Genomic DNA, 26,459 nt, shown 5'->3' with positions numbered 1-26,459 from the left:
TGACGACATCAGGAAAGACCTTTACATATTTTCCTCTCTTCTCAATTGCAGCCATGTTGTTAAGATTTCAAGAGGTCCTTAACTATGGCCCCACACCCTACCCCTATGTTACTACTACTAGCACTACTACTGAGAACACTTCAACTGCTGTGTACACCGTATGTCACTACTATGAGTAGTAGAAACAGTAATATCGCATCTGTGCAGTACTTCAACTTAACACCCCTTTAAACAATTAGGCCTTCGATGTACAACACTCACTGAAAAGTGCTACACAAATCTAACGTGTGACATATGTTCACATCATGGACAAATGAGAGTATTTGAGGTGTGATCTGCATGCACCTGTCTCGTCAATCCTGAAGTTATTTTAGGAGGAGGAGGAGAGCCATCAAATCCGCTCTAAGACAATATAAGGACAAACAGGAAAATGACGACAGTGGCTCTGACTCACGGCACATGTGGGAGGGGGCTGCAGGTGATTATGGACTATAAATCTAAACCCAGTGTTGCTATCAACATCTGCCTCTCTCCCGGATGAGCTGATCAACTTTTATGCCCGCTTTGAAGCTCACGATGTGGACCCAGTGACAGCAGCACAGTGCTCACCCGATGAAGTCGATCTACAGGTGATGGAGGCTGACGTGAGTAAAACTTTTAAAGGGGTTAAGGCTCGTAAAGCTGCTGGCCCAGACGGCATCCCCTCCCATATCCTCAAGGCATGTAACACTCAGCTGTCTCAGGTTTTTACTGATATTCTAACCTGTCCCTGTCATTGTGTGTGCTTCCACTGTGTTTTAAGAAAACCACCATTGTGCCTGTACCTAAGAAAACACCTGTCTCTTGCCTTAATTATTACCGACCTGTTTCTTTAACTTCTGTTATTATAAAGTGTCTAGACAGATTGGTTACATCATATACATAAAATGTAAGAAGAAAGCCACTTTATTTTGTCATTGTATTTTTACAGTGAATGTGATTCTTTGCATTTAACCCATCCTATTGTATAGGAGCAGCGGGCAGCTTCAGTGTCAGGGGACCAACTCCAGTTCTTCTTTCTATACCCTTGCTCAGGGGCACATGGTGGGAGGAAACCGAAGCACCCAGAGGAAGCCCACAGAGACACGGGGAGAACATGCAAACTCCTCACATAAAGGACCTGGGACAGCCTGGGGTTCAAACCCAGGACCTTCTTGCTGTGAGGCAACAGTGCTAACCACTGGGCCACCTTGCCACATTCCTGCTATCCTTGACCCATTACAGTTTGCCTACTGTTCCAACAGATCTGTAGATGACGCTATCTCACTTGCTCTGCATACTGCTTTAGTACACCTTGAAAAGAAAAAAACCTGTCAGAATGTTGTTTATTGATTACAGTTCTTCTTTTAATACAATTGTAGCATCCAAACTGGTGTTGAAACAGGTCTTGGTCTAGGCAACTCTATCTGCAATTGGCGGCCCAGTGGTTAGCGCTTGTCGCCTCACAGCAAGAAGGTCCTGGGTTCAAACCCCGGGGCTGTCCAACCTTGGAGGTCATCCCAGGTCGTCCTCTGTGTGGAGTTTGCATGTTCTCCCCGTGTCTGCGGTGGGCTTTCTCCGGGTGCTCTGGTTTCCCCCACCATCAAAAAGACATGCGTGTTAGGGTTAATACTCCCGTTTGTGCCCCTGACCGAGGCATGGCAAGATGAACTGGAGTTTGTCCCCGGGTGCTGCACGGTGGCTGCCCACTGCTCCTAGCTGCACAGCTAGGATGGGTTAAATGCAGAGCACGAATTTCCCTATGGGGGTCAATAAAGTATATCAAAATGAAGAACAAAAAATTGGCTATTTGATTTCCTGGCAGGCCCCAGAGTGTGAGAATAGGTAAAACGTACTCATCTACATTAGTTCTTAGGACCGGTGTACCTCAGGGTTTCTGTCTCAGGCCCCTTACACATGACTGTGTTGTCAAATATGACAACAACAGCGTCATTACATTTGCAGATGACACCACAGTGATTGGACTAATAAGTGACAGTGATGAGAGGTCCTATAGGAGGAAGTGGAAGATTTAACCATATGATGCCATGATAACAACCTCTCTCTAACTGTCAATAAGACAAAAGAAAACGACTTTAGAAAGATCAGAGGAAATCACATTCCTTTTTCCATCAATGGGTCATCTGTTGAAATTGTGGACCGTTTTAGATTTCTCTGTTTAGAAATCACAGACACCTTCACATGGTCTCAACACCAACTGCATCCCCAAGAAGGCCCAGCAGAGACTGAATTTTCTGAGGCGTCTCAAGAATTTCGGTATGAATACCATAGCCCTTACAAACTTTTATGGCAGTACCATGGAGCGTGTCTTGACAGACTGTATGTGTAGTTTGGCAACCTGACTGCTCAGGACTGCAGACTGCTGCAAAGGACTGTAAAGACAGCAGCAGAAATCATTGGCATGGAACTACCACAACTTCATAATATTTACACCACTCGCTGAAAAATGAAAGCCCAAAACATCATTAAGGACACCAGCCACCCCGCTCATGTTCTGTTCTCTCTCCTTCCATATAAAAAACGTTACCGGAGCATCAAATCACGCCACCCGTCTCAGTAATAGTTTCTTTCCACAGGCGGTCAGGTTGCTGAATAGCTGACACACCCGTGCTATTACTTTCGGCTGATCCCGTTAGGGGTCGCCACAGCGGATCATCCAGTTCCATCTCTTCCTGTCCTCTGCATCTTCCTCTGTCACACCAGCCACCTGCATGTCCTCCCTCACCACATCCATAAACCCCCTCTTTGGCCTTCTTCTTCCCTTGCAGCTCCATATTCAGCATCCTTCTCCCAATATACCCAGCATCTGTCCTCCACACATGTCCAAACCATCTCAATCTTGCCTCTCTTGCTTTGTCTCCAAACTGTCCAACCTGAGCTGTCCCTCTAATATACATTGTTGTGTTATGGTGTACTTTTCTATATTGTATATGTAATGTATGAGTTCACTGTGTACATAATCTATGTAGGTCTGTAGTGTTGTCTTTCTTTTTTGGGGGGTGGGGTGTCCTTGTGTCCTTTGTCCTTGTGTCCCTTGTGTGGAGGCAGAGAGACAGAGTACAAGAAAGTCACTATGTTCTAGTACACATGACAATAATGTTGACTTGAACTTGAGGAGCAGTGTAGCTTGGGAAAAAGACATTATGCATTGCCTAAGGGGAGTCCTTTAATTATCTTAAGTTAAAGATTTATAGGACACTTTGTGGCTTAATTGCACTATTTTCTTCCCTTAGGGCCTTGAATTAAAATAATGTTTAGTCAATAAGGGAAAAGAAAACAGCGCTCGCAGGGCACATTATGGGAAGTTGTAACGCTACCGACAGATTTATAACCCAGAAAAGTACAATAAATACAGAGAGCGAGATAAACGTGGGAGTGAATTAAGAATAAATACGAACTGAGTCATGTTTAAAGAAATGTTCCACCTGGTCTCGGATGTTTTTAATTCATTACAGGACTGTCAGAGACAATGGAACCGAATGGGCGAAACCACAATTCTCTGAATAATTCCCCCGTTTGTTTTTACACAAAAATCAGATTCACTTCCACACTGAGGTTAGTGTGTATGGGTTTCGATTAGTGGGTTTGTGTGCACGCGTGTGTTGTCTTACCATTCGTTGGGGCCCATCCTCCTGTCGTAGACACGCACGGAGCCGTCTCCCAGACCGGCAATAATGAGGGAGCGTTGGGAATCGCAAGATAAACTGGTCACGCAGCTATCTGCTCCTGTTGGGATGTCCTGGCGGATGAAGGGACGCACACGCGCACACACACATTACACAAGGACACACAAAAACACACACAAATCCCCTTGTTAAGACTTTTCCAGGACCAGCCGAGGGGATTCTGTCATCATGATGTCCATTAAACATGAAACCGCCTGAGAGGAGAATCCATCATGGCTGCTGTTGACTAATGGTTCATTTCCAGTTGGCCCTGGTGTCAATATACAGCCACGGGCAAGACTACGCCATCCACACCAGTACAGAGGCCATCGATCAGGATGATGATTAACACACTAATGAGCAGTAAATGTTCAAAAAAATGAATGAATAAATAAACTACACTGTAATGGTGCCGCCATCGATCTCTTCTCCTTAAACTATGATAATTACCGACTTTAATCAAACAACCTACAGTACTGCATGTATGAATAGATGGAACATGTCAGGTTGAAATGTAACAGTTGAGAGAAATACAAGTCCGATAAATGTTTAATTTAAAAACATGCAAATATCTGAAGAGTGCGTTGGTCGCATTTCATAAAACATAATCCAGAAAAAACCGACAAGGTGATTGCAGTAGGTTTTAGCAACAGGTTTAATTTCACTCATTCATTATCCAAGCCGCTTATCCTATTAGGGTGGCGGGGTGCTGGAGCCTATCCCGGCGCTCACTGGGCGGCAAGCGGGGGAAAAACCCTGGACAGTTCGCCAGTCCATCACAGGGCACAATCACACCTAGGGACAATTTAGTATCGCCCGATTCACCTGCGCGTCTTTGGGCTGTGGGAGGAAACTGGCGCTCCCGGAGGAAACCCATGCAAGAGACGGGGAGAACATGCAAACTCGACACAGAGGACAACCTGGGATGACCCCCAAGGTTTGACAACCCCAGGGTTCGAACCCAGGACCTTCTTGCTGTGAGGCGACCGCGCTAACCACTGCACCACTGTGCCGCCCCTTAATATTAATTTTTTTTTTCAGTTAATTTGACTAGTCGCACAAAAACAGGAGAGGGATTTGAGGAGAAATGAATTTGACCAGGCTGTACCATGAAAACCACAGGTCCATGACTACATGCATGTGCACACACACATTTTGCAAAGTTGCATGTCTGAGGTATGGGTTTGTCATAGAGCCTTTTCAACACAAACTAAGTTTACAAAATAAGGACACGAAATAAAGACATGACAGAATGAATCCATGCAATACCTGGACCTTCATCTCCCTCTCCGTGTCCCAGATCCTGATGACCCGGACGTCTCCAGAGGTCATGAGGAGCCCGGTCTCCTGTTCCCAGTCCACCACCATGCCTGCACCTGAAGGACAAGAAGCCACGGATGTTCAGATACACAGAGAATGCACGTAGCGAAACACCCGGACACACACTGATTATACCTGTAGCATCAGCCTCTTCAGTTTACAGAAGGGGGCAAGTCAGCTTACTTTCAAATCATTAAATAGATCTCTAAAGTCATGAGGTCAAGTTGAGTATTTCAAGTTATACTGGATTCCATTCAGTTGTTTGTCTATGGTAAAATGAATGTGACTTATGGATCCCATCTGCACATTGCTTTGTCCTTATATATACGTATGTTTAACATTGTAGGTAGAGATGACGCATGGCACAACTATCCCGTTTTAGTGACTTTATCACATTGGAAAAAAAAGATGTTAGAGCCATTATTTCTCATGTCATCATCAGCAACTTTTCCGGAGTTGCGTTGCAGTAGCAGCAGGCTCCAGGGCACTCCAGACATCCCTCTCCCCAGCAACGCCCTCCAGCACCTCCTGGGGGATCCCAAGGCATTCCCAGGCCAGATTGGACATGTAGTCTCTCCAGCGAGTTCTGGGTCTACCCCGGGGTCTCCTCCCAGTGGGACGTGCCCAGAAAACCTCCAAAGGAAGGCGCCCAGGGGGCATCCTAATCAGATGCCCAAACCACCTCATCTGGCTCCTTTCGGCGCGAAGGAGCAGCGGCTCTACTCCGAGCTCCCTCCGGATGTCTGAGCTCCTCACCGTATCGCTAAGGCTGAGCCAGGACACACTATGGAGGAAACTCATTTCAGCCGCTTGCATCGGTGATCTCACCCTTTCAGTCACTACCCAAAGCTCATGACCATAGGTGAGGATTGGAATGAAGATTGACAGGTAAATTGAGAGCTTTGCCTCCCGGCTCAGCTCCCTCTTCGCCACAATGGTCCAGTACAACATCCACATTACTGCTGATGCTGCACCAATCCGCCTGTCAATCTCCCGCTCCATCCTACCCTCACTCGTGAACAAGACCCTGAGATACTTAAACTCCATCACTTGAGGCAACAACTCATCCCCAACCCAAAGGGAGCAATCCACCATTTTCCAGTAGAGAACCACGGCCTCAGACTTGGAGGTGCTGACTCTCATCCCGGCCATTTCACACTCAGCTGCAAACCGCCCCAGTGCGCGCTGGAGGTCATGTTCTGATGAAGCCAACAAAACCACATCATCTGCGAAGAGCAGAGATGCAATTCTGAGGTTCCCAAAATTGATACACTCCTCACCTTGGCTGCGCCTTGAGATCCTGCCCATGAATATTACAAACAGAATCGGAGACAAGGGACAACCTTCCAGAGTCCGACACCCACCGAAAATGTGTTTGACTTCGTGCCAAGAATACGGGCACAGCTCTCACTTTGGTTATACAAGGACTGGATGGCGGACATTATTTGACACCCTTAAATGACTGATCCTGTGAACTGGCTGGCATGAAGACTACATTTTTCTACATGCCCAGATAAATAAAGGTTTTCAGCCACTGTAATGCTTGTTTTCATCTTAAAAGAAACATGAAATATATGCAATTGATACTGTCATAATAGCACACACTGTAGGTAGAAGGACAGTGGTGGAGGGCAGTCTGGAGGGAGGCACAGCTGAGGTGACATCGCATTATGCTAGGCTAAGGAATGGAGTGACTTTTGAACTTTTTCTTATTGCAACTTCAAGGTCCTCCAGAATCCACCTCAGCAAAGAAATACACAATTATAGCGTAAGTGAAAACAAGTCAGTCAAATAAAGGCGCTGGGTGTAGTTAGAGGTGACTGCCTAACATCCCTTCGCATTTTTCAATCTAGCTGAAATGTGGATGGATTCAGAATACCATATCTGGGAATCAAAATTATGCACCACTTGACAGGCGTATTTGGGACGTGCTTTTTTTTCCTTCAAAAAATTTGAAAATCTTTTGCCTTAAAAATCATTATTTTACCCATGATGGATTTAACACGAAGCAGGAATCTTTATATTAGGTGAAACAAAGCCGAGATGAGCGTTTTAAATTGAGTGAAATCTAAAAACCCATACTGAGAATGAGGATCCCCTTATACAAAGTGCATATGGAGGTGGTAGGAGGAAGGCTCCCATCTCCTGACAAATAAGTAACACAAGTGGCGTTGGATCGCTGCTCTGCTTTCTGCTAGCTACTAAACAAAACCACCACCCACACCACACTTAACCCCTGAATAGAGACTGTGAGCAGTGATCAGGCTATACTACTCCTCTTCATCAGTTTTTAATATATTTCATATATCAGCATCATTGGCTTACCGGTTCCTTTGTTAGTTATTTATCTATAAGCTCTAAACGACTATGTGCAAGTGATGTCTGGATGCATGCTCAATAATCCAGGTAAGAAAATCACAGAAGGTTGAACCAGTCCATCTGGATATATTTATTGACAGATACGTTTCATCACTCATGTAAGTTTAGACTGAAGCTGTCACTTAGTTGAGTGATGAAACGTATCCGCCAATGAAGGTTGTGTCCAGATGAACTGATTCAACCTTCTTTGACATGTGCAAGTCAACGCCGATGAAGAACGAGTTTTGCATTTTGCCTCCTTCCAGTCAAGACAGTCTTTAGGGGAGGAAGAAAAAAAGCTGACTAAGATTGTAGCAGTGACACGTGAGAGACAGTGAGGAAGAGCGGCGCGTGAGAAGTCAAGACTGAGAGTGAAAGAGTGCAAAGAGAACCTCTCCACGGCCTACCAATGAAAGCAGTGAGCAAGTGACATCCGCACTACACTTGCTATGCTTCACGGACACCTGCCCAAGGACAGCGTGCATGGCCTAACCTTGACAATCAGCAGCGGAGGGGGAGCAGATCTCCCACAGCCCCGAGCGCAGCCCACTGCACATGGATCTGTGCTACCAGACAGCATTCTGGTCTGCAGAGGAGCAGCTGCTGGAGCATCCAGTAAGCACCGCATGCATGTCAACAAGCCTGGTGTTACAGCTAATATTCTCTAGCTAACAATGTTCTAGATGTTTTGAGGCATTGAGTCTCAAAACATAATCATAAGCAATATCATCAGTAATAAATAATAAATATTATATAATTATTTCACATTATTAATAATATATATTGGCCTGGCGGCCTGTCCAGGGTGTCTCCTCGCCTGCTGCCCCATGACTGCTGGGATAGGCTCCAGCATCCCCGCGACCCTGAGAGCAGGATAAGCGGTTTGGATAATGGATGGATGGATAGTAATTATATAATATTATATAGCATTATATAATTATAATTATGCCCTGTGATGGTCTGGCGGCCTGTCCAGGGTGGTGTCTGCCCACCTGCTGCCCAATGACTGCTGGGATAGGCTCCAGCATCCCCGCGACCCTGAGAGCAGGATAAGGGGTTCAGATAATGGATGGAGATACATATATATAATTCTATATCAATATATAATCATATAATAAATAAATAAATAAATAAATAAATAGTCATAAATAGTAATGATGAGGACGTGCAAATAATTAGTGCAAATTCATAGAACACAGTTGATACCCTTTTTCACCAGTGGTTTGCAATGACTTTTCCATGACTTCTCTGTAACGTTCAGCCTAATTTACATAACCATTTATATGTCAGGTGACGTCAAATGATGCATGAGCCACTCTGCTCTCAACGTGTTTCGCAAGTGTTGCTACTGGTCCACTTGAAGCCGCTGGTTGTTGAAACTGCACTTGCTTGGCGCTCTGTCAGCAAGATGGCGAGCTAATATGAAAGTTAGCCAGCAGAGGCACATGCCGGCATACTGAAAACACACACACAAACACACACACACACACACACACACACATACACACAGTCCAGCTGCTGAGCAGACAGCGTCTACAGGTGGTGCTGGGATCTAGTTAGCAGATGAGAGTTTGGGAGGAGAGAGAGAGTGGAGGAGGGAGCAGGAGGTGCTGGGGGGACGGGGAGATCTTGAGGACAAAGGGGGGAGTGAGGGTAGAGGGGGAGGTAAGAAGAGACTATGGCGTGAACCACACGAGGAGAGCAGGATAAACAGACACACACCAGGAATCTTCAAACCCTGCCACAATGCTTTCAGCCACTGTCATCGGAGTTTATGCTACTTTAGTCAGACTTACTTAACTTTTCCAAAAACCTTCCAGAAGTTATAATTTTCCATAACTGTTCCAGGGCCTGGAAATCATATTTCCAAATGTGCTGACCCTGACAGGTCTGCATGACTGTAGGGAATCCTGACGGGACCGTTCACCGAGACTTCTTCAGTACGCGACTTCTTTTGATTTCAAGTCTTTGGAAAAGAATTCTAAAACTTCTTCATGAACTACACCTGCCTGGTTTATTCCACGAGGTCTACTCGTTTATATGCTATTTGCTCTCTATCCTGGCGTACACCACTTCAACCGCTGTCATCCCATTTGTTTCCTCACCACCTCAATCTATTCAGTCTTACGCCACTGACAAAAATGTGACCGGGAAAATGGTTCTCTTGTTAAAATGATGGCACTTGTTTTTAGCCAATCTCCACCTACCCACATTTGTAAAAAGGGAGACAGTGATGTAGGTGTCCATGTATGAAGGATATAAAGGGGTGTAGATGTAGAGGACAGTGATGGAGGTGTCCATGTATAAAGGATATAAAGGGGTGTAGTTATAGAGGACAGTGATGGTGGTGTCCATGGATAAAGGATATAAAGGGGTGTAGATGTAGAGGACAGTGATGGAGGTGTCCATGTATAAAGGATCTAAAGGGGTGTAGTTATAGAGGACAGTGATGGTGGTGTCCATGTATAAAGGATCTAAAGGGGTGTAGATGCAGAGGACAGTGATGGAGGTGTCCATGTATAACGGATCTAAAGGGGTGTAGATGCAGAGGACAGTGATGGAGGTGTCCATGTATAACGGATCTAAAGGGGTGTAGATGTAGAGGACAGTGATGGAGGTGTCCATGTATAAAGGATCTAAAGGGATGCTGATGTAGAGGACAGTGATGGAGGTGTCCATGTATAACGGATCTAAAGGGGTGTAGATGTAGAGGACAGTGATGGAGGTGTCCATGTATAAAGGATCTAAAGGGGTGTAGATGTAGAGGACAGTGATGGAGGTGTCCATGTATAACGGATCTAAAGGGGTGTAGATGTAGAGGACAGTGATGGAGATGTCCATGTATAAAGGATCTAAAGGGATGCTGATGTAGAGGACAGTGATGGAGGTGTCCATGTATAACGGATCTAAAGGGGTGTAGATGAAGAGGACAGTGATGGAGGTGTCCATGTATAAAGGATCTAAAGGGGTGCTGATGTAGAGGACAGTGATGGAGGTGTCCACGTATAAAGGATCTAAAGGGGTGTAGGTGTGGAGGACAGTGATGGAGGCGTGGGTTAGACTGAAGGTGTCAGTGTTTCAGTAGAACATCTCGTCCCAGCTTCTCACAAGTCTACCCAGAAAGTTCAGTTGGCGAACTCCGCCTCGTTGCCTTTCTACTCAACTCATATTTTATTGATCTAACACTGGACCCAGTGCGTATCACCTGGGTCACATGGGTCTCAGGGCCTTTGATGCCCCCTATGATAGGGTTGTGTGGGTGCAGGGGGGTGTTGAGCAAATTGTTTGTTTTACCTCAGAAGAAAGAAAAGGCATTGATTTTCTCCCTCAAAGCGGCTGTGTGATGCCGTCTCTTTTTTGTTGAATTTATCATGAGAGCAACCATTCCGGGGGAATAGCAACATATTTTCAGCGGAAAAAAAAAAAATCTAATTAAAAGGTTTACCCCTTTCAAAATAAAAGCCTTGCATCCAAAAATGAAGAAATCTGGCCTTAAACTGTATATCCATATATTATCAAAAGAATCCCATCGCTGGACTGATGCACTGGGAGTCCAGCTGTAAAAGCCCATGTGGTGGCTTCAAAGCTTCCATGACGGCGCTGCTGAGCAGCTCACACGTCATACCCACGCAAACCCAAGATGGAGCTGCAGGGGATCAGGAACAAAAACACATCACAGGATAGTGCTCAGTCAGACACTCGCTCATCTCTCTCACTCATTCTCTCTCTCTCACTCACTCACTCACTCACTCCTCTCTCCCACTCACTCTCTCTCACACCCACTCACTCATTCTCTATCACATCTCTCTTTCATTCACTCTCTCACACTCACTCATTCTCTCTCACACCCACTCACTCATTCTGTATCACATCTCTCTTTCATTCACTCACTCTCTCACACTCACTCATTCTCTCTATCACTCACTCTCTCACTATCACCAACTCGCTCTCTCACTCACTCACTCACTCACTCACTCACTCACTCACTCACTCACTCACTCACTCACTCACTCACAGTCACTCTCTCATTCATTCACTCACTCACCCTCACTCTGTCTCACTCATTCACTCACTCTCTATCACACTCACTCACTCTCTCACTCTCTCTCTCATTCATTCACTCAGTCACTCACTCTCTATCACACTCACTCACTCTCACCCACATACTCACTCTCTCATTCATTCACTCACTCATTCTCTCTATCACTCTCTCACATTCACTCACTCTCTTTCATTCACTCACTCACTATCTCCCACTCACTCTCTCTCACACCCACTCACTCATTCTGTATCACATCTCTTTCATTCACTCACTCTCTCACACTCACTCATTCTCTCTATCACTCACTCTCACTATCACCAACTCGCTCGCTCGCTCGCTCGCTCGCTCGCTCACTCACTCACTCACTCACTCACTCACTCACTCACTCACTCACTCACTCATCTCTCTCACTCATTCTCTCTCACTAACTCTCTCTCTATCACTCGCTCCTCTCTCTCACTCATTCTATCTCTATCATTCACTCTCTCACTCATTCTCTCTATCACTCTCTCACACTCACTCTCTCACTCTCTTTCATTCATTCACTCACTCACTCTCTCTCACACCCACTCACTCATTCTGTATCACATCTCTTTCATTCACTCACTCTCTCACACTCACTCATTCTCTCTATCACTCACTCTCTCACTATCACCAACTCGCTCTCTCACTCACTCACAGTCACTCTCTCATTCATTCACTCACTCTCACTCTGTCTCACTAACTCTCTATCACACTCACTCACTCTCACCCACACACTCACTCTCACTCTCCTCTCTCATTCATTATCTCTATCACTCTCTCACACTCACTCTCTCACTCACTCACTCTTTCATTCACTCACTCACTCTCTCCCACTCACTCTCTCTCACACCCACTCACTCATTCTGTATCACATCTTTCATTCACTCACTCTCTCACACTCACTCATTCTCTCTATCACCCACTCTGTCACTATCACCAACTTGCTCTCTCACTCACTCACTCACTCACTCACTCACTCACTCACTCACTCACTCACTCACTCACTCACTCATTCACTCACTCTCTATCACACTCACTCACTCACTCACTCACTCACTCACTCACAGTCACTCTCTATCACTCACACTCACACTCTCACTCTCTCTCTCTCTCTCTCTCTCTCTCTCTCTCTCTCTCTCTCTCTCTCTCTCTCCTCACACACACACGAAAGGCCTCATGGTTCCCGAGGCAGGGTGGAGAAGGCATTCCCTTTGAAGTCGGCAGCACTGCAGACAGGATTCTTCAGCGTGCTCGGCTCTTCTGGAATAATCTTTTTCCTGTTGCAGTCGAGAGGCAGCAGAGGGCAAAGATAAAAAGCCCACCGGTGACAGCAAGGCCTTCCAAATCCTCTTCTCTTCTCGTTGCTTTCGTTCTCTGATCTTCCACTCCAAGAAATAATCGTAATACCCCGTAACTACCAGTTTTCTCCCCACAGACGTTCCTCCCTAAACTGATGAGTGCTGCGGGGGAGGACTGTCGGGGTCGGAGTGCGTGAGTACACCCTCCCCACATTAATGCCACCGCTGCTCAGCACTTGTTTGGAGGCTCCGTTCATCTTGCAGTTATTCTTTGACCTTTACAAACCCCGCTTTAGCTGGTTTAGCCACTTCGTTATCGATGCATGCCTCGCATCCATCAATCTATCCACTCATCTATCCATCCAGGCACTTCATTACTCCCCGCTTTCCCTTTCTCTCTCGCTTCACGCCACAAAAACCTTGCCTTCTTTTCTGCCCCTTCTCCTTCTCCAACCTTTATTTGTTGTTGAATTTTTTTTCTCCCCAGGCCAATCGTCCTGCTCTTCCGAGCCGTCCCGGCTGCTGCTCCACCCCCTCTGCCGAGCCGAGGAGGGCTGCAGACTACCACGTGCCTCCTCCCATGCATGTGGAGTCGCCAGCCGCTGCTTTTCACCTGACAGTGGGGAGTTCCACCAGGGGGACGTAGCGCGTGGGAGGATCACGCTATTCCCCCCAGTTCCCCCCTCAACAGGTGCCCCAAACCGACCAGAGGAGGCGCTAGTGCAGTGACCAGGACACGTATCCACATCCGGCTTCCCACCCGCAGACAAGGCCAGCTGTGTCTGTAGGGACACCCGGCCAAGATGGAGGCAGCACGGGGATTCGATCCGGCGATCTCCGGGTTGGCAGGCAATGGAATTAGACCGCTACACCACCCGGACGCCCCTTCCTTCTGCAGCTTTTGCCCTTCAGGTGAGCCGAGTCCTCCGCGGCTCCTGCCCAAGTTGTTTGCTATGAATTTAAGGGGTGTGAAGTTACACAAACAAAGGGTCAGGGATCGGTGACTTCAAATCTGACCGGAAAGTTCTGCCGCTAAGGAGTCAGCATTCATTTTCTCAAAGCGGCAGGAGAAAATACTTCGCTGCCCAAGAAACTTCCGTGGCACTTGGAACGAATGTTTGGAGCCCGCACCGAAATCGATACGCTCTCAATGTGTGTGTGAGTGTGTGTTATTTGTCATTTCCCAATACGTATTCTCTAGACGAACACCTTCCTCTTGTCCCGCTCCCTCACTTCCACGCTGTGGCCCTCACACCTGACCAGACACCGACGACTCACTGCAGTAATCAAGACGAAGACACTGATAACCTCGTTAGGATGCAGCGCGGCAAACCTTCCTCTGGTAGGCAGAAAGCAGGGTAATACACAACAAGTCAGTGATCTGCTGCTTTTGCTGCACCCCCCAGTGGTTGTGAGTAGAAAACCTAATTTAGCCTGGGCATACCCTAAGCACACTTCCCCCCCCCCCCCATTCCTCCCTTGTAAATACATTTGCTTGGTTCATTCTCTCCCCCTGGGGTGGGGGTGGGGGCTGGGATGGGGGGGAGGGAGCGTTCCTCTACATTCTCATTCTGCACGATGGGCAAGCTCTCCCACACACACATGCTACAGCTCCTTAAAAAATAAAAATAAAAAAGTGCTCGCTAGCCTCCCTCATCCTCTCTCCCCTGGCATTATCTCTCCCTTCCCTTCATCGTGTTTGCTGTGAGAAAGGTCCTCCAAGTCCGGGATTACCGGGTGCTCCGAGCCTCGAACAGGAGGTGGACTTTACCTGACCAGCAGAGAGACGCCCTAACCTTCTGATGCCAGCGACTGGCATTCTTGGGGATAACAAAACCCTTGACCTGCCCTGTTGATGGTAATTACTGTGAAAAGGTGTAAAGAAAGCATCAGTTCGACATTACAAGTGCTTCCTGGTCCACCCGTGATGGACAGGGGCCCGACCTGATCTCCTGAGGTGGTTCTTAAGTGGTATTTCGCAAACGGGGGGATTGTGCTGAGCAAGCTTGGTTAGGCCAGAGTGTTGGTGAACCCAATGCAGGTTCAATCCTTTGCACCTTGTGCTCTGCCGTCTTCCACAGTCCGAGTACTCTCTGTCTGACCCGGAGTCCTTTCAGACCCCTCAGACAGACGTACACACACAGACTAATGGGCTTCTTCTATGGTTACGTGTTATACTGCTGGCGTCTGTTAAGCATCACAGCACAAGTTACAGACAAGCAAGAGACGCCTGTCTTGGTAGTAAGAAGATTATGGAGATACACCTCAGGGCTTTTTCGCCCCCCCCCCCCTCACACTTTCCTATCTCAGATACCTCCCCCCACCTCCTCGCCGACTGTTCTTGGATCAGCGGACTCCCACGGCCCCTACTGAAGCTTAAAAAAGGCGCCAGGCGACCAAAGGAAATGTGGAGCAGAACACAGTGTCTGTCTCCCCTCAATCAAAAAGGGTCCTGGATGTCAGGGTAGCGTGGCGGTCTATTCCGTTGCCTACCAACACGGGGATCGCCGGTTCGAGTCCCCGCATTACCTCCAGCTTGGTCGGGCGTCCCTACAGACACAATTGGCTGTGTCTCCGGGTGGGAAGCTGGATGTGGGTATGTGTACTGGTCGCTGCACTAGCGCCTCCTCTGGTCGGTCGGGGCACCTGTTCAGTGGGGGAGGGGGAACTGGGGGGGAATAGCGTGATCCTCCCACGTGCTCCGTCCCCCCTGGCGAAACTCCTCACTGTCAAGTGAAAAGAAGCGGCCGGCGCCTCCGCATGTATCGGCGGAGGCGTGTGGTAGTCTGCGGCCCTCCCCGGATCGGCAGAGAGGGTGGAGCAGCGACCGGGACGGCTCGGAAGAGTGGGGTAATTGGCCAAGTACAACTGGGGAGAAAAATGGGGAAAAAGCCAAAAAATAAATAAATAAATAAATGGGTCGCCCTAATTTTGTAACTTCAGCATCCCTCCACACCTCCCTGTGGGGTGACAACTCACCCCCAATTTTGAGCCAGGAGATTCAGGAGTTAGAGTAAACAGAGGGAATGAGGGTAAGTGAAGAGAGTGAGGAAAAATAAACAAGAACAAGCTGAGAAGTTATAAATGACACCTGTATCCTGTCCTCATTAGGTCTGCTTTCTATCTGCGGCGGCCTGGGGTTGATGCCCTCCAGCTCCGTCCCGTCCTGCTCCAAATCCATCTCTTCCATCCTGCTTCCCAGTCAACAACTCGCTCACTTGGAGTTCTCTCCATCATCCCTGAATCACTCAAGTTTTCTTTCACCTACTTTATCTTCCTCTGCTGTGTCTTCGGCTCAAACTCCCGGTTTTCCTCTGCCTCCGTGACACACTTTGCATGCTGATAAAGCAGAAGCAACAGAGGCGGCAGGAATCGGCGGGTGGCAGCCTGCGCTCCCCTAATTTCCACTAGTTTCTGTGGCGCTCCACAGACTGGTCCCCCCAGGCAGGGCAGACTGGTACCCTAACGATGATTAACATCACACAGAACAGACGGGCTCCCAATTAAACACCGACACCTTGGGGAGGAACAAAATTTAATGTGTGAGTTTTAATTCTGATCTGACAAAAGCCACTCTGAGCCACTGATGATTAAATGGGCAACTGGCACGACGGTTGGGGGCGGTCCTGTACCACTGATCGAAACCTGAACCAATCTGAAAAAGCCGGTTAGCTGTCCCAAGTTCACCACGGGTAACGGGTAATATTCTCGTGTCAGTTTATGGATTCTGTCTGTAGGTAGCAGGTGAACTGCCACTGAACCCGGCTGAACAGACTCAGACCCTTACAAAAAAAGGTATGCGGAACCTGAACCTTCTCCCCTCAGTGTGTGAGAGCGGTAACCGTTTGGATGAGCGCCAGGGATGGATTGATGGGAGCGCCACTAGACAGATGAAGGGATACAGGGCTCAGCGGAGAACAGAAAGAACCCGAAACGGGAACTCGCCGACGGTTTTTGCCTGGCACATTCAGCCCCGACAGAGGGAGGACAGAACAGCATCACTCACCTCCTTGCTTACTCCTGTCAAGATAGATGGAGACCCTTCTGGCAAGACCTGCAAGTGGGGGAAAGGGGGAAGGACAGGCAGAGGGGATTGGAGAGGGGTCGGGTGGGGGGGGGGGGGAAGCAGGATAGCAAGGGGCAGGCAAAACAAAAGCACATGAGCCCAAGCAGGTAACACATTGGCAAAGGATGCCCTGCATGCAGACAGACGCACATCTACACAGGCACACACACTGGGTTTGTCATGGTGGGCGGCCTGGTCATGTGACATAAGAGCAAAAATGCCATTGATAACTCCCCACTGTCAACACCATTACCTTGTCATTGCTAAAAGAAAGCGGTAAATACTGCTCCGGTGGTCCAGTTTGGACAGGAGACATGCCCTATGTGCTGATCACTAACCGAGGGGCGTTTAAAGACTTGGTGGCACAGTCCAGCCAGCACAATCGACGTGTTTCTGAACTACCGTGGTCGTTGCGCCACATGATGGCGAATAATTTGGACCCAAAATAAAACGTTACTTCTCATATAAAGCAGCGTTTTGGTGACGTACAAGAGAGTCCAAGAATGTCAATGGGGGAATTGTCAACTTTTGATGAGAGTGGTGTTGGCAAAAGGAGGCAGTGCAATAAATTTACAAAGCAATCTCAGATGAAGCCAACATCGCCCTCTAGTGGCGAAAAGGCGAAAAATTGTAATACTAGATATCAAAGTTAGGTGCTATTTAAAGCTGCACGAGGGCATATATTTATGATGAAATATCGCCTTTAGCTGCTATTAGCGCTGGAAATTTCTTCCCTGACCCCACTGAAAATATAAAACCAAAACTTTTTCACATGATCTGCATAGTTCCCTATTTGTCGAATGCTGAGCACGACCCTCGCTTTTCTGCGAAACCTTTACCGGCGCCTAGGAAGTGACATCATTTACACATTTAAAGACTAGCGTGTATCTAAAGTCTATGTTATATTTACACGATCAGAATTCAAATCGTTTAAAGTGGAATGAGCCACGATTTTTCTTTATGTCATTCAAGCGGCATTAATCGGAATTTTGGAATTTTTTCCACACACTAAAATTGCCGGTGGGTGGAAATTCTCTTGCAACTTTCAGGGAACTCACACTAATGCAAAAATAGCACCACCATAAGAACCCTGATGCATGCATAAATGCATGCACACATGCATGCATGCACGCACGCATACCCGCACAGTAATACACTGCTCCATAAATCCGCGGTTGTACACACTTTCAAATACACACATACACATATACCCGCAGACAAACACAACACAGCAGAGAGAGAACAAGGCTGTTTTCCTGGCGCGGCGTCTTCTGTGTGACGGCTATTGAACGCTAGGATGAAAAGACTAAAGGAGAAAGAGAGAGAGAGGGATTTCACCCAACTACCGCATTAGGAGCAGGAGCTGCGGAAGTCACAGAGTGGCCCGTTACCTATAATAACCCAGTTCTAAGCCTGCGGGGCGGAGAAAGCCCAGATCCTCTCGCCACAGGCCAACAGGCAGGGGGAAGTGGAGCAACTAATGGAGAACTGCTGCTCAAAGCTGTGAACGTCTACGTGAGGGAGGTCTGGTTGTGCGTGAGGGTGTGTACACGTCCCGAGTACACGTGAGTGAGCGATGTGAGCGAGTGAGAGACGGGAGGTATGGAAGTGCTCGGTGGCCAGTGCTGATGAGAGGTGGTTTGTTATTGAGTTACTCTGGGCTCGCTGCTCGCTGGGGGGAGCTTGCTGCCTTGTTCAGCCTCTTGTGGGCAAGGGAGGCAACACCAAATTAAAGAACCAACAAGCAAGCCAAACGGGCGTGAGGTCTTTACCAGTCAGAGATGAGTTCAATGATACCCAGCAAGCAGGTCTGACACAGGCACGTTAATGGACGACAGGCAAGGGATCGCACAGGTGAAAGTGTGTGTGTGTGTGTGTGTGCATGCTTGAGTGTGTGTGCATGCTTGAGTGTGTGTCAACCTCACACTAAAATACTGAAACCAGAAAGGGCACTTGAAAACACGACTTCATCTTCGCAACACAGTTGTAAACAGGCATTTTACACGTAATACAAGTTGGGTTATATATTCTACCGACACTTTTAAGCAAAGTTACCTTTGCCTGAAAAGAAAAAAGGACACCGTTGCCTTGTCGGCTCATTACTCAAAAAGTGAGGGCATACTTTGTGAAGAGTATCATACGACCAGCAGCTGTGTTGATATATTACCCCCCCCTCCCCTTTTTCTCCCCCAATTATATCCGGCCAATTATCCCACTCTTCCGAGCTGTACCCTGCCGATCCGGGGATGGCTGTGGACTACCACATGCCTCCTCCGATACATGTGGCATCACCAGCTGCTTCTTTTCACCTGACAGTGAGAAGTTGCACCAGGGGATTTGTAGCGTGTGGGAGGATCACGCAATTCCCCCCGGTCCCAACCGACCAGAGGAGGCGCTACTGCAGCGACCAGGACACATACTCACATCCGGCTTCCCACCCACAGACACGGCCAATTGTGTATGTAGGGACGCCCGACCAAGCCGGAGGTAACACGGGGATTCGAACTGGCGATCCCCGTGTTGGTAGGCCACGGAATAGATCACTATGCTACCTGGATGCCTCGTTATACTGTAAAAGTTCAAATATACTTGCTGCTGCACAAGCCAACATTTCTAAGGCTATACAGATTCTTATCTTACTTTAAATGCTGTATAAAATCTACTCTGGTGATGCTGGAAAGGGCAAAATAGCCCATGTGGCGTGTCTGGCTAGTGATGCACCAGCGACAAAACCCTTGGTGTATGATTTGTGCAGCAAGCATGTGGTTGCACTCCATCTTGTACAGCTGAACAAGAAGGTGACAGGTTTAATTATCTTCCAGTGGAAGTCTGTATACTGTTGAGTCAGAAAAAAATTCTCTTAAGAGAAGCTGCCATTTTCTCTGTTGAAATGACTGTCTTCACAGTAGCTTTACTAAGTGCCCACTGTTAACGTTCCAGATTATATATCGAGGTTATCGAGCGCAAAGGACATCATTAAAAGTTTAGGTCCCTGGCTGTGCTTGAGTCTAGTTGTGTGGCTCACTACACAGACAGAGTGCCCCGCAGAGCATCAATCTGCAGGGGTGACACAACTGTGACAGCTACTTATGTCTGTGCATGTGCCTATATCAGAGAGAGAGAGGGAGAGCGAGCGAGAGAGAGACAGCGAGAGTGAGAAACAGCGAGACAGCGAGAGAGAGCGAGAGAGTGAGAGTGTGAGAGAGAGACAGCGAGAGAGACAGTGGGAGAGAAAGAGCGAGAGAGAGCGAGAGAGAGTGAGTGAGAGTACAAGAGAGAGAGCAAGAGAGAGCGACAGCGAGACAGAGCGGGAGAGAGAGTGAGAGTGTGAGAGAGATAGAGAGAGAGAGACAGCGAGAGAGAGAGAGAGCAAGAGAGAGCGACAGCGAGACAGAGCGGGAGAGAGAGTGAGAGTGTGAGAGAGATAGAGAGAGAGAGAGAGACAGCGAGAGAGAGTGAGTGAGAGACAGCGAGAGAGAGAGAGAGAGACAGCGAGAGAGAGTGAGTGAGAGACAGCGAGAGAGAGTGAGTGAGAGTACGAGAGAGAGAGCAAGAGAGAGTGACAGCGAGAGAGAGTGAGTGAGAGTACAAGAGAGAGAGCAAGAGAGAGTGACAGCGAGACAGAGCGGGAGAGAGAGTGAGAGTGTGAGAGAGATAGAGAGAGAGAGAGACAGCGAGAGAGAGTGAGTGAGAGTACGAGAGAGAGAGCAAGAGAGAGAGCGAGAGAGAGTGAGTGAGAGTACGAGAGAGAGAGCGAGAGAGAGTGAGTGAGAGTACGAGAGAGAGAGCAAGAGAGAGCGACAGCGAGACAGAGCGGGAGAGAGAGTGAGAGTGTGAGAGAGATAGAGAGACAGCGAGAGAGAGTGAGTGAGAGTACGAGAGAGAGAGCAAGAGAGAGCGAGAGAGAGTGAGTGAGAGTATGAGAGAGAGAGCAAGAGAGAGCGACAGCGAGACAGAGCGGGAGAGAGAGTGAGCGTGTGAGAGAGATAGAGAGACGAGAGAGTGAGTGAGAGTACAAGAGTGAGAGCGCGAGCGAGATACAGCGAGAGAGACAGAGAGAGAGAGAGAGGGAGAGAGAGCTCATACGCTGACATTCACAGGGGTTTTACGCAAAAGAGGAAATTCTTTGAGGGGCGGGGGTGTAGACTACACTCCGGGTTTTGGAATGAGTGCGAGGCAAAATTACCACTATAGCGGAAACTGTGTGGGTGCAGTGTCAGGGAACTTGGAGCCCTGCACTCGTTAAGCGTGTTAACTTCCTCCAGGTTGCCCTCCAGCACTTGTGAGGGGAGACACGAGCATGCAGTGTGTGGTTCACACCTCCGCACAGCTAACCTGTCGCCCCATCAGCCAGCTGGTCACCCGCTCTGTCAGTCAGCCTCTCGTTACATCCAATTTGCCCAACATGTGTCCAGTACTGTATCTGGTCTTGTCTGACCTGAGACTGACTTTCTACGTACATCCCTGTCCACACTGTGATGCTGGTGGGCTGAGTCAGAAGAAGGATCAAACATTTCAGTCCGGACTATTAAAGTGTTGGTGTAACAATGACGCACAGTGCCTTGTACCTTACGCTACACAAAGAACATTCCAGTAAATCCTCACGTGGATGAGGAAAGAACTGTGAGAAAGGTTCGACAATTAACTTTTTGCAAGGTATCCGCGCAACTCAATATTACTCAAACTTTTTTTTTTGGGATCCCCCTTCCCCCCCTTTTTTCTACCCAGTTGTACCCCACTCTCACCCCGGTCGCTGCTCCACTCCCTCTGCCGATCCGGGGAGGGCTGCAGACTACCGCCGCTTCTTTTCATCTGACAGTGAGGAGTTTCACCAGCGGGACGCGGTGCGTGGGAGGATCACGCTATTCCCCCCAGTTCCCCCTCTCCCCGAACAGGCGCCCCGACCGACCAGAGGAGGCGCTAGTGCAGCGACCGGGACACATACCCACATCTGGCTTCCCACCCGCAGACACGGCCAGTTGTGTCTGTAGGGATGCCCGACCAAGCCGGAGGTAACACGGGGATTCGAACCACCGATCCCTGTGTTGGTAGGCAATGGAATAGACCGCCACGCTACCTGGACACCCACAATCCCCGAACTTTTAATGAAACAAGAGATGGGCATATGTGAGGTAAATGGCTGACACATGCAGTGTGGGGGAAATGTGTGGGGTACATGAAGAGTAGGTTGATGCGTCTATTTTTTGCCAGACTACACTACTACTAATTGGGGGAAGTGACCCAGCGGGTCTCACTGAACAGGGGGCGGGTCTTTGAAGCCATATTTTGCTGGAACTGACAAGGGGGGCATCTCACTAGGGCCCACGGTGTGGGATGACTGACTATTCCAGTGCTGCTGCCATCTTTGTTTGGACATGGCACCAGTCACGGGAGCAAGGACTTTTTCTTCCATTGGTGGCAAGGGAGAACCCCGGGTGTGACTGGGAGCAGGCAGACAATAGTGCAGCTGAGTTGTGACTAAAGAAGGTGTGTGTGAGTGTGTGGGGGGGGGGGGGTACATAAGATAATAAAATATTGTTGGTCTTTACTGTGTGCGCTGGTGGAGGGCTGACCTCTGGTGGTGGGCAGCATGTCAGAAAGGCCTTGCCACGCCGTCACCATCTCCGGGTTCTTCTGGTCAGCGAAGTTCTTCCAGATACGCAGGGCGCCATCATCTGGGGGGAGAGAGGGAGGGAAGAAGGGAGGAAGGGAAGGAGAAACGGGGGGGGGGGTTGGATTGGTCAAGGAAGGAGAAGGAAATAGAGGGAAAGAGAGAAGGAGGGAAAGAGAGACAAAAGAAACCGGGACATGTAAAAAATAGTAAAATGTATGTGGGGGGGGGGGTCAATGACAGAAATTAAGAAATGTGGGACTGAAAATGAAATGGCAGAAAGAGGAAGAGATAGTGTGAGGAACAAGGAAATAAGAAATGCAGTGGGGGAAGCAGATGAATACAAATGAGAAGGCTTAAAGGTGAACGGGCGATAGTCGTAAATCAACGTGATCACCTGGGGCAAGGCCACGTGTGGATATGCTGCAGAAATAATTCGCAGTAAACACTCAAGCATCTTTCTTAGAAGAGTCTGTGTGTGTTGCGTTACTGTATCTTGAGCTGTACACAAGGTTTAACACCCCCCCCCCCCACAAACGCCAACTCTATCACAGCGTATAACCATAAGAGAAGTCCAGAGAGAGAGAGAGAGAGAGAGAGAGAGAGAGTTTTCAGTCAAAAACTGTCCTCTGCAGAGTGGAGGGGACATCAGACGGTATAAAATAATGTACCGAGACACTGGGAAGTCACCCACTGGTTTGTGGACTACCATTTTGAAGCCTCGAGTTTGGCATTTTCTTGTCGCCGTCTTGGTGTTTTTGAAACCGGACGTGACCGTATTCGGATGAGAGGGCAGCGCAGGGACATCCGGAGGGAGCTCAGAGTTGAGCCGCTCCTCTTTCGCATTGAAAGGAGCCAGTTGAGATGGTTCGGGCATCTGATTAGGATGCCTCCTGGGCGCCTTCCTTTGGAGGTTTACCGGGTACGGCCAACTGGGAGGAGACCCCGGGGTAGACCAAGAACTCGCTGGAGCGACTATATGTCCAATCTGGCCTGGGAACGCCTCGGGATCCCCCAGGAGGAGCCGGAGGGCGTTGCTGGGGAGAGGGACGTCTGGAGTGCCCTACTTAGCTTGCTGCCACCGCGACCCGACCCCGGAGCGGCTGAAGATGTGATGGGATGAGATGAGACGGTGGCGCTGGGGAGGACCGAGGGGTGGATCTGACTGAGAAAGAGGACACTATGCTCGCCCGCAACCTCGCCCGCAACCTCACCCGCAACCCGACTACCTGGCTCTGCCGTGCAAAGTCGCTTTCCAAATTTATCGCACGCTTAGATGTTGAGATGCCGCATCCAAAAAATGTGTGGAAAACGCCAGCCGTGCTGTTTTCACCATTTTACCCAAGGTGCTTGGGAGGTTGTGGTACTGTCGCACCTGCCGTTACTAGGCAACAAAAAGCTGCGTGCTGCAATGACACAAGTTGTCATGAAACAAAATGTGACAATTTGTCCAACTCACAAGCGATCTGTTGATTTGGCCATTTCATGCAGAAAAATTGAGGTAGTTTAGCAGTAAGCCTGTGACTAAACTAGCTGTCGAAACAAAGATAAATGAACTCCGCTTCCCGTGTGGGAAGATGGCGGCGCAAATTCACGTTTGCGGCGACCTCACCCAGTACCGGTGTGGGACGATGGCAGCGCGAATTCGTGTTTGCAGTGGCCTCACCCAGTACCGTCCATGCAGTGTCTTTGTCCACGTCTAAGTTTGTCTTCGTTTGATAGCTGGGAGAGCTGGTGCTGGATCGGTTGGGAGAGCTTGGTCTGCTGCATCCTGTGGGCCCAGGGACCACGGCCCTGCCCGGAGCTATGGCTGAAGAGGAAGCACTGAGGGTGGTCTGACAGGATGCGGAAGCAGGGCAGGCTAAGCTAACTGCTAGCCCATGCAGACCGGCAGTTCCGACAGTCATCCTTGCTGGCGTTTGCTCTCTTGGACATCCATCCATCCATTATCGAAACCGCTTATCCTGCTCAGGGTCGCGGGGATCGTGGAGCCTATCCCAGCAGTCATTGGGCGGCAGGCGGGGAGACACCCGGGACAGGCTGCCAGTCCATCACAGCCCCCCCCCACACACACACACACATACTCGCACCTAGGGACAATTTAGTATGGCTGATTCACCTGACCTACATGTCTTTGGACTGTGGGAGGAAACCGGAGCACCCGGAGGTTGTGAATTTTTAAAACATGATACACGGTTAGCCCAGATTTCATAAATCCTAGATTGTAAGCTTAAAATGATTAAGTTTTAATGATAACCACACCTCTTTTTTTCCCGAGGCAATGCGTGATGGGAAAGAGACAACTCTGGCAGCCATAACATGACCTCGCGCTCAGTCAGGCAACGCAATTTTCTCGTTGACGCAAGTGTGTGTTAATTCGAGGGGCTGTTGGGGAACTGGGAGAAGTGGGTAAGTTTGTTTTAATCAGTGTTGCTTATTGTTTTTGTCAGTCTGTACTGTTTGTTATGCAGCGGAACCTTTGTTTTACCGTGAACCAGTCTGAGGGATGTTCTTCCCCTGTTACTGCAACCTGGCTACCTTCTTCACTTGAGGAGGGTCTGTTTGTGAGGAGGGTCGCTGACGGCACCCACGCACATGGGTGCCGTCAGCAGACACCACCCCGCGCTGAACCCCCGCCCGGCGACGCACAAGGCGCCACATTTCCAGTGGAGGAGAGATGAGGGCGGCAGGACGACTGCCGTACCACAGTCTACTGAATTTGCTGAGCGCCATTAAGCTAACGTTAGCGACCACGTTGTATCTTGAGACGGCTATTGATATCTCTTGATACACCTCGCCCGCCCAGTACCCCGTTTAGCTGCTGTGGAGTCAGGTCACGCAATTTTCTCCTGGTTGCATGTGTGATTGAATTCGAGGGGCTGTTGGTGAGAATTTGGAAAGTTTGTTTTAACCAGTTTGGCAGAGATTTTTCATCTGTTACTTTTTTCATTTAAAATTTTCAGTTGAGGGACTCTTTGCTAATTGATTTTGTAATGGTAAATGTCAAGGGGACTCTCTTGGACAGGGATTTTTTGTGTGTGGATATGCTGGATATTTGTTTTTTTGTAGTTCTGTAGTTTGGATATATGTGTTGTTGTATTTTGAATATGTGTTTTTGTCTTTGTGTTGTACTGCTGTGGGTTCGGGGAAACAATAAATTCATGTTCCTGATTCCTGACCCACCAAAGCAGCGACGTCCTCATCCATCCATCCATTATCCCAACCGCTTATCCTGCCTGCTCTCAGGGTTGCCGGGATGCTGGAGCCTATCCCAGCAGTCACTGGGCGGCAGGCGGGGAGACACCCTGGACAGGCTGCCAGGCCATCACAGCCCCCCCCACTCACACACACTCATACCTAGGAACAATTTAGTGTGGCCGATTCACCTGACCTACATGTCTTTGGACCGTGGGAGGAAACCCACGCAGACATGGGGAGAACATGCAAACTCAATACAGAGGACGGCCCGGGATGACCCCCAAGGTTGGACTACCCCGGGGCTCGAACCCAGGACCTTCTTACTGTGAAGCGACCGCGCTAACCACTGCGCCATCGTGCCGCCGCGACGTACTTAATTATGTATCAATTTAAGCCTTAATATAATCTAAATGGGTGAGTTATATAAAAATTCACCCCCGTACAGTTGTCTTGAACGGGGAAATTGGCTATAGAGACCAAAACCGTTTTTGTACCAGGCTGTAAAATGTTTATTCTGCTGTAAAGTTGGGCATTTTGACATGGGGCTCTACGGGAATTGACCCCCCAAGTGGCCGTTCGAGGAGCTGCAGTTTTTGGCACTGCCACGTTGCCTTCCTTTTTCAGCCCAGGAGGTTGCTGCTTGGACACAGCTTGGCCTCCATTCTGCAGGTAAAGAGCTCATAAACAGACTGCTAGGACTCAAACGGTGGCGTCTTGACTTAGGTTAGGCATTTTAATTCTTACACTTGCTATTTTTTTCAGTGAATAAAAGGAAACGTTCATCCCAAAATTCCTAAAACTACAACATAAGAGACAAAACAGACAACAAACAAGAGAA

At 48.6% G+C, this 26,459-nt stretch overlaps 1 protein-coding gene across 1 annotated transcript in view; it reads right to left on the bottom strand.

Moving 5' to 3' along the window:
• rptor (regulatory associated protein of MTOR, complex 1) overlaps window positions 1-26,459 on the bottom strand; it is a 330,716-nt gene that overhangs the window by 5,972 nt on the left and 298,285 nt on the right. Inside the window, exons 29-31 of the mRNA XM_056279703.1 lie at window positions 22,386-22,487; window positions 4,974-5,080; window positions 3,651-3,778 (exon numbers count right to left, since the gene is read on the bottom strand). Of these exons, the coding sequence (XP_056135678.1) occupies window positions 3,651-3,778; window positions 4,974-5,080; window positions 22,386-22,487 (337 nt within the window). The remainder of the gene's footprint in view (window positions 1-3,650; window positions 3,779-4,973; window positions 5,081-22,385; window positions 22,488-26,459) is intronic.

Source organism: Lampris incognitus, chromosome 5, assembly GCF_029633865.1.
Source record: "Lampris incognitus isolate fLamInc1 chromosome 5, fLamInc1.hap2, whole genome shotgun sequence".
NCBI lineage: Eukaryota > Metazoa > Chordata > Actinopteri > Lampriformes > Lampridae > Lampris > Lampris incognitus.
The sequence above is the reverse complement of the archived record's forward strand: the minus strand, read 5'-3'. Positions and strand labels throughout refer to the sequence as shown.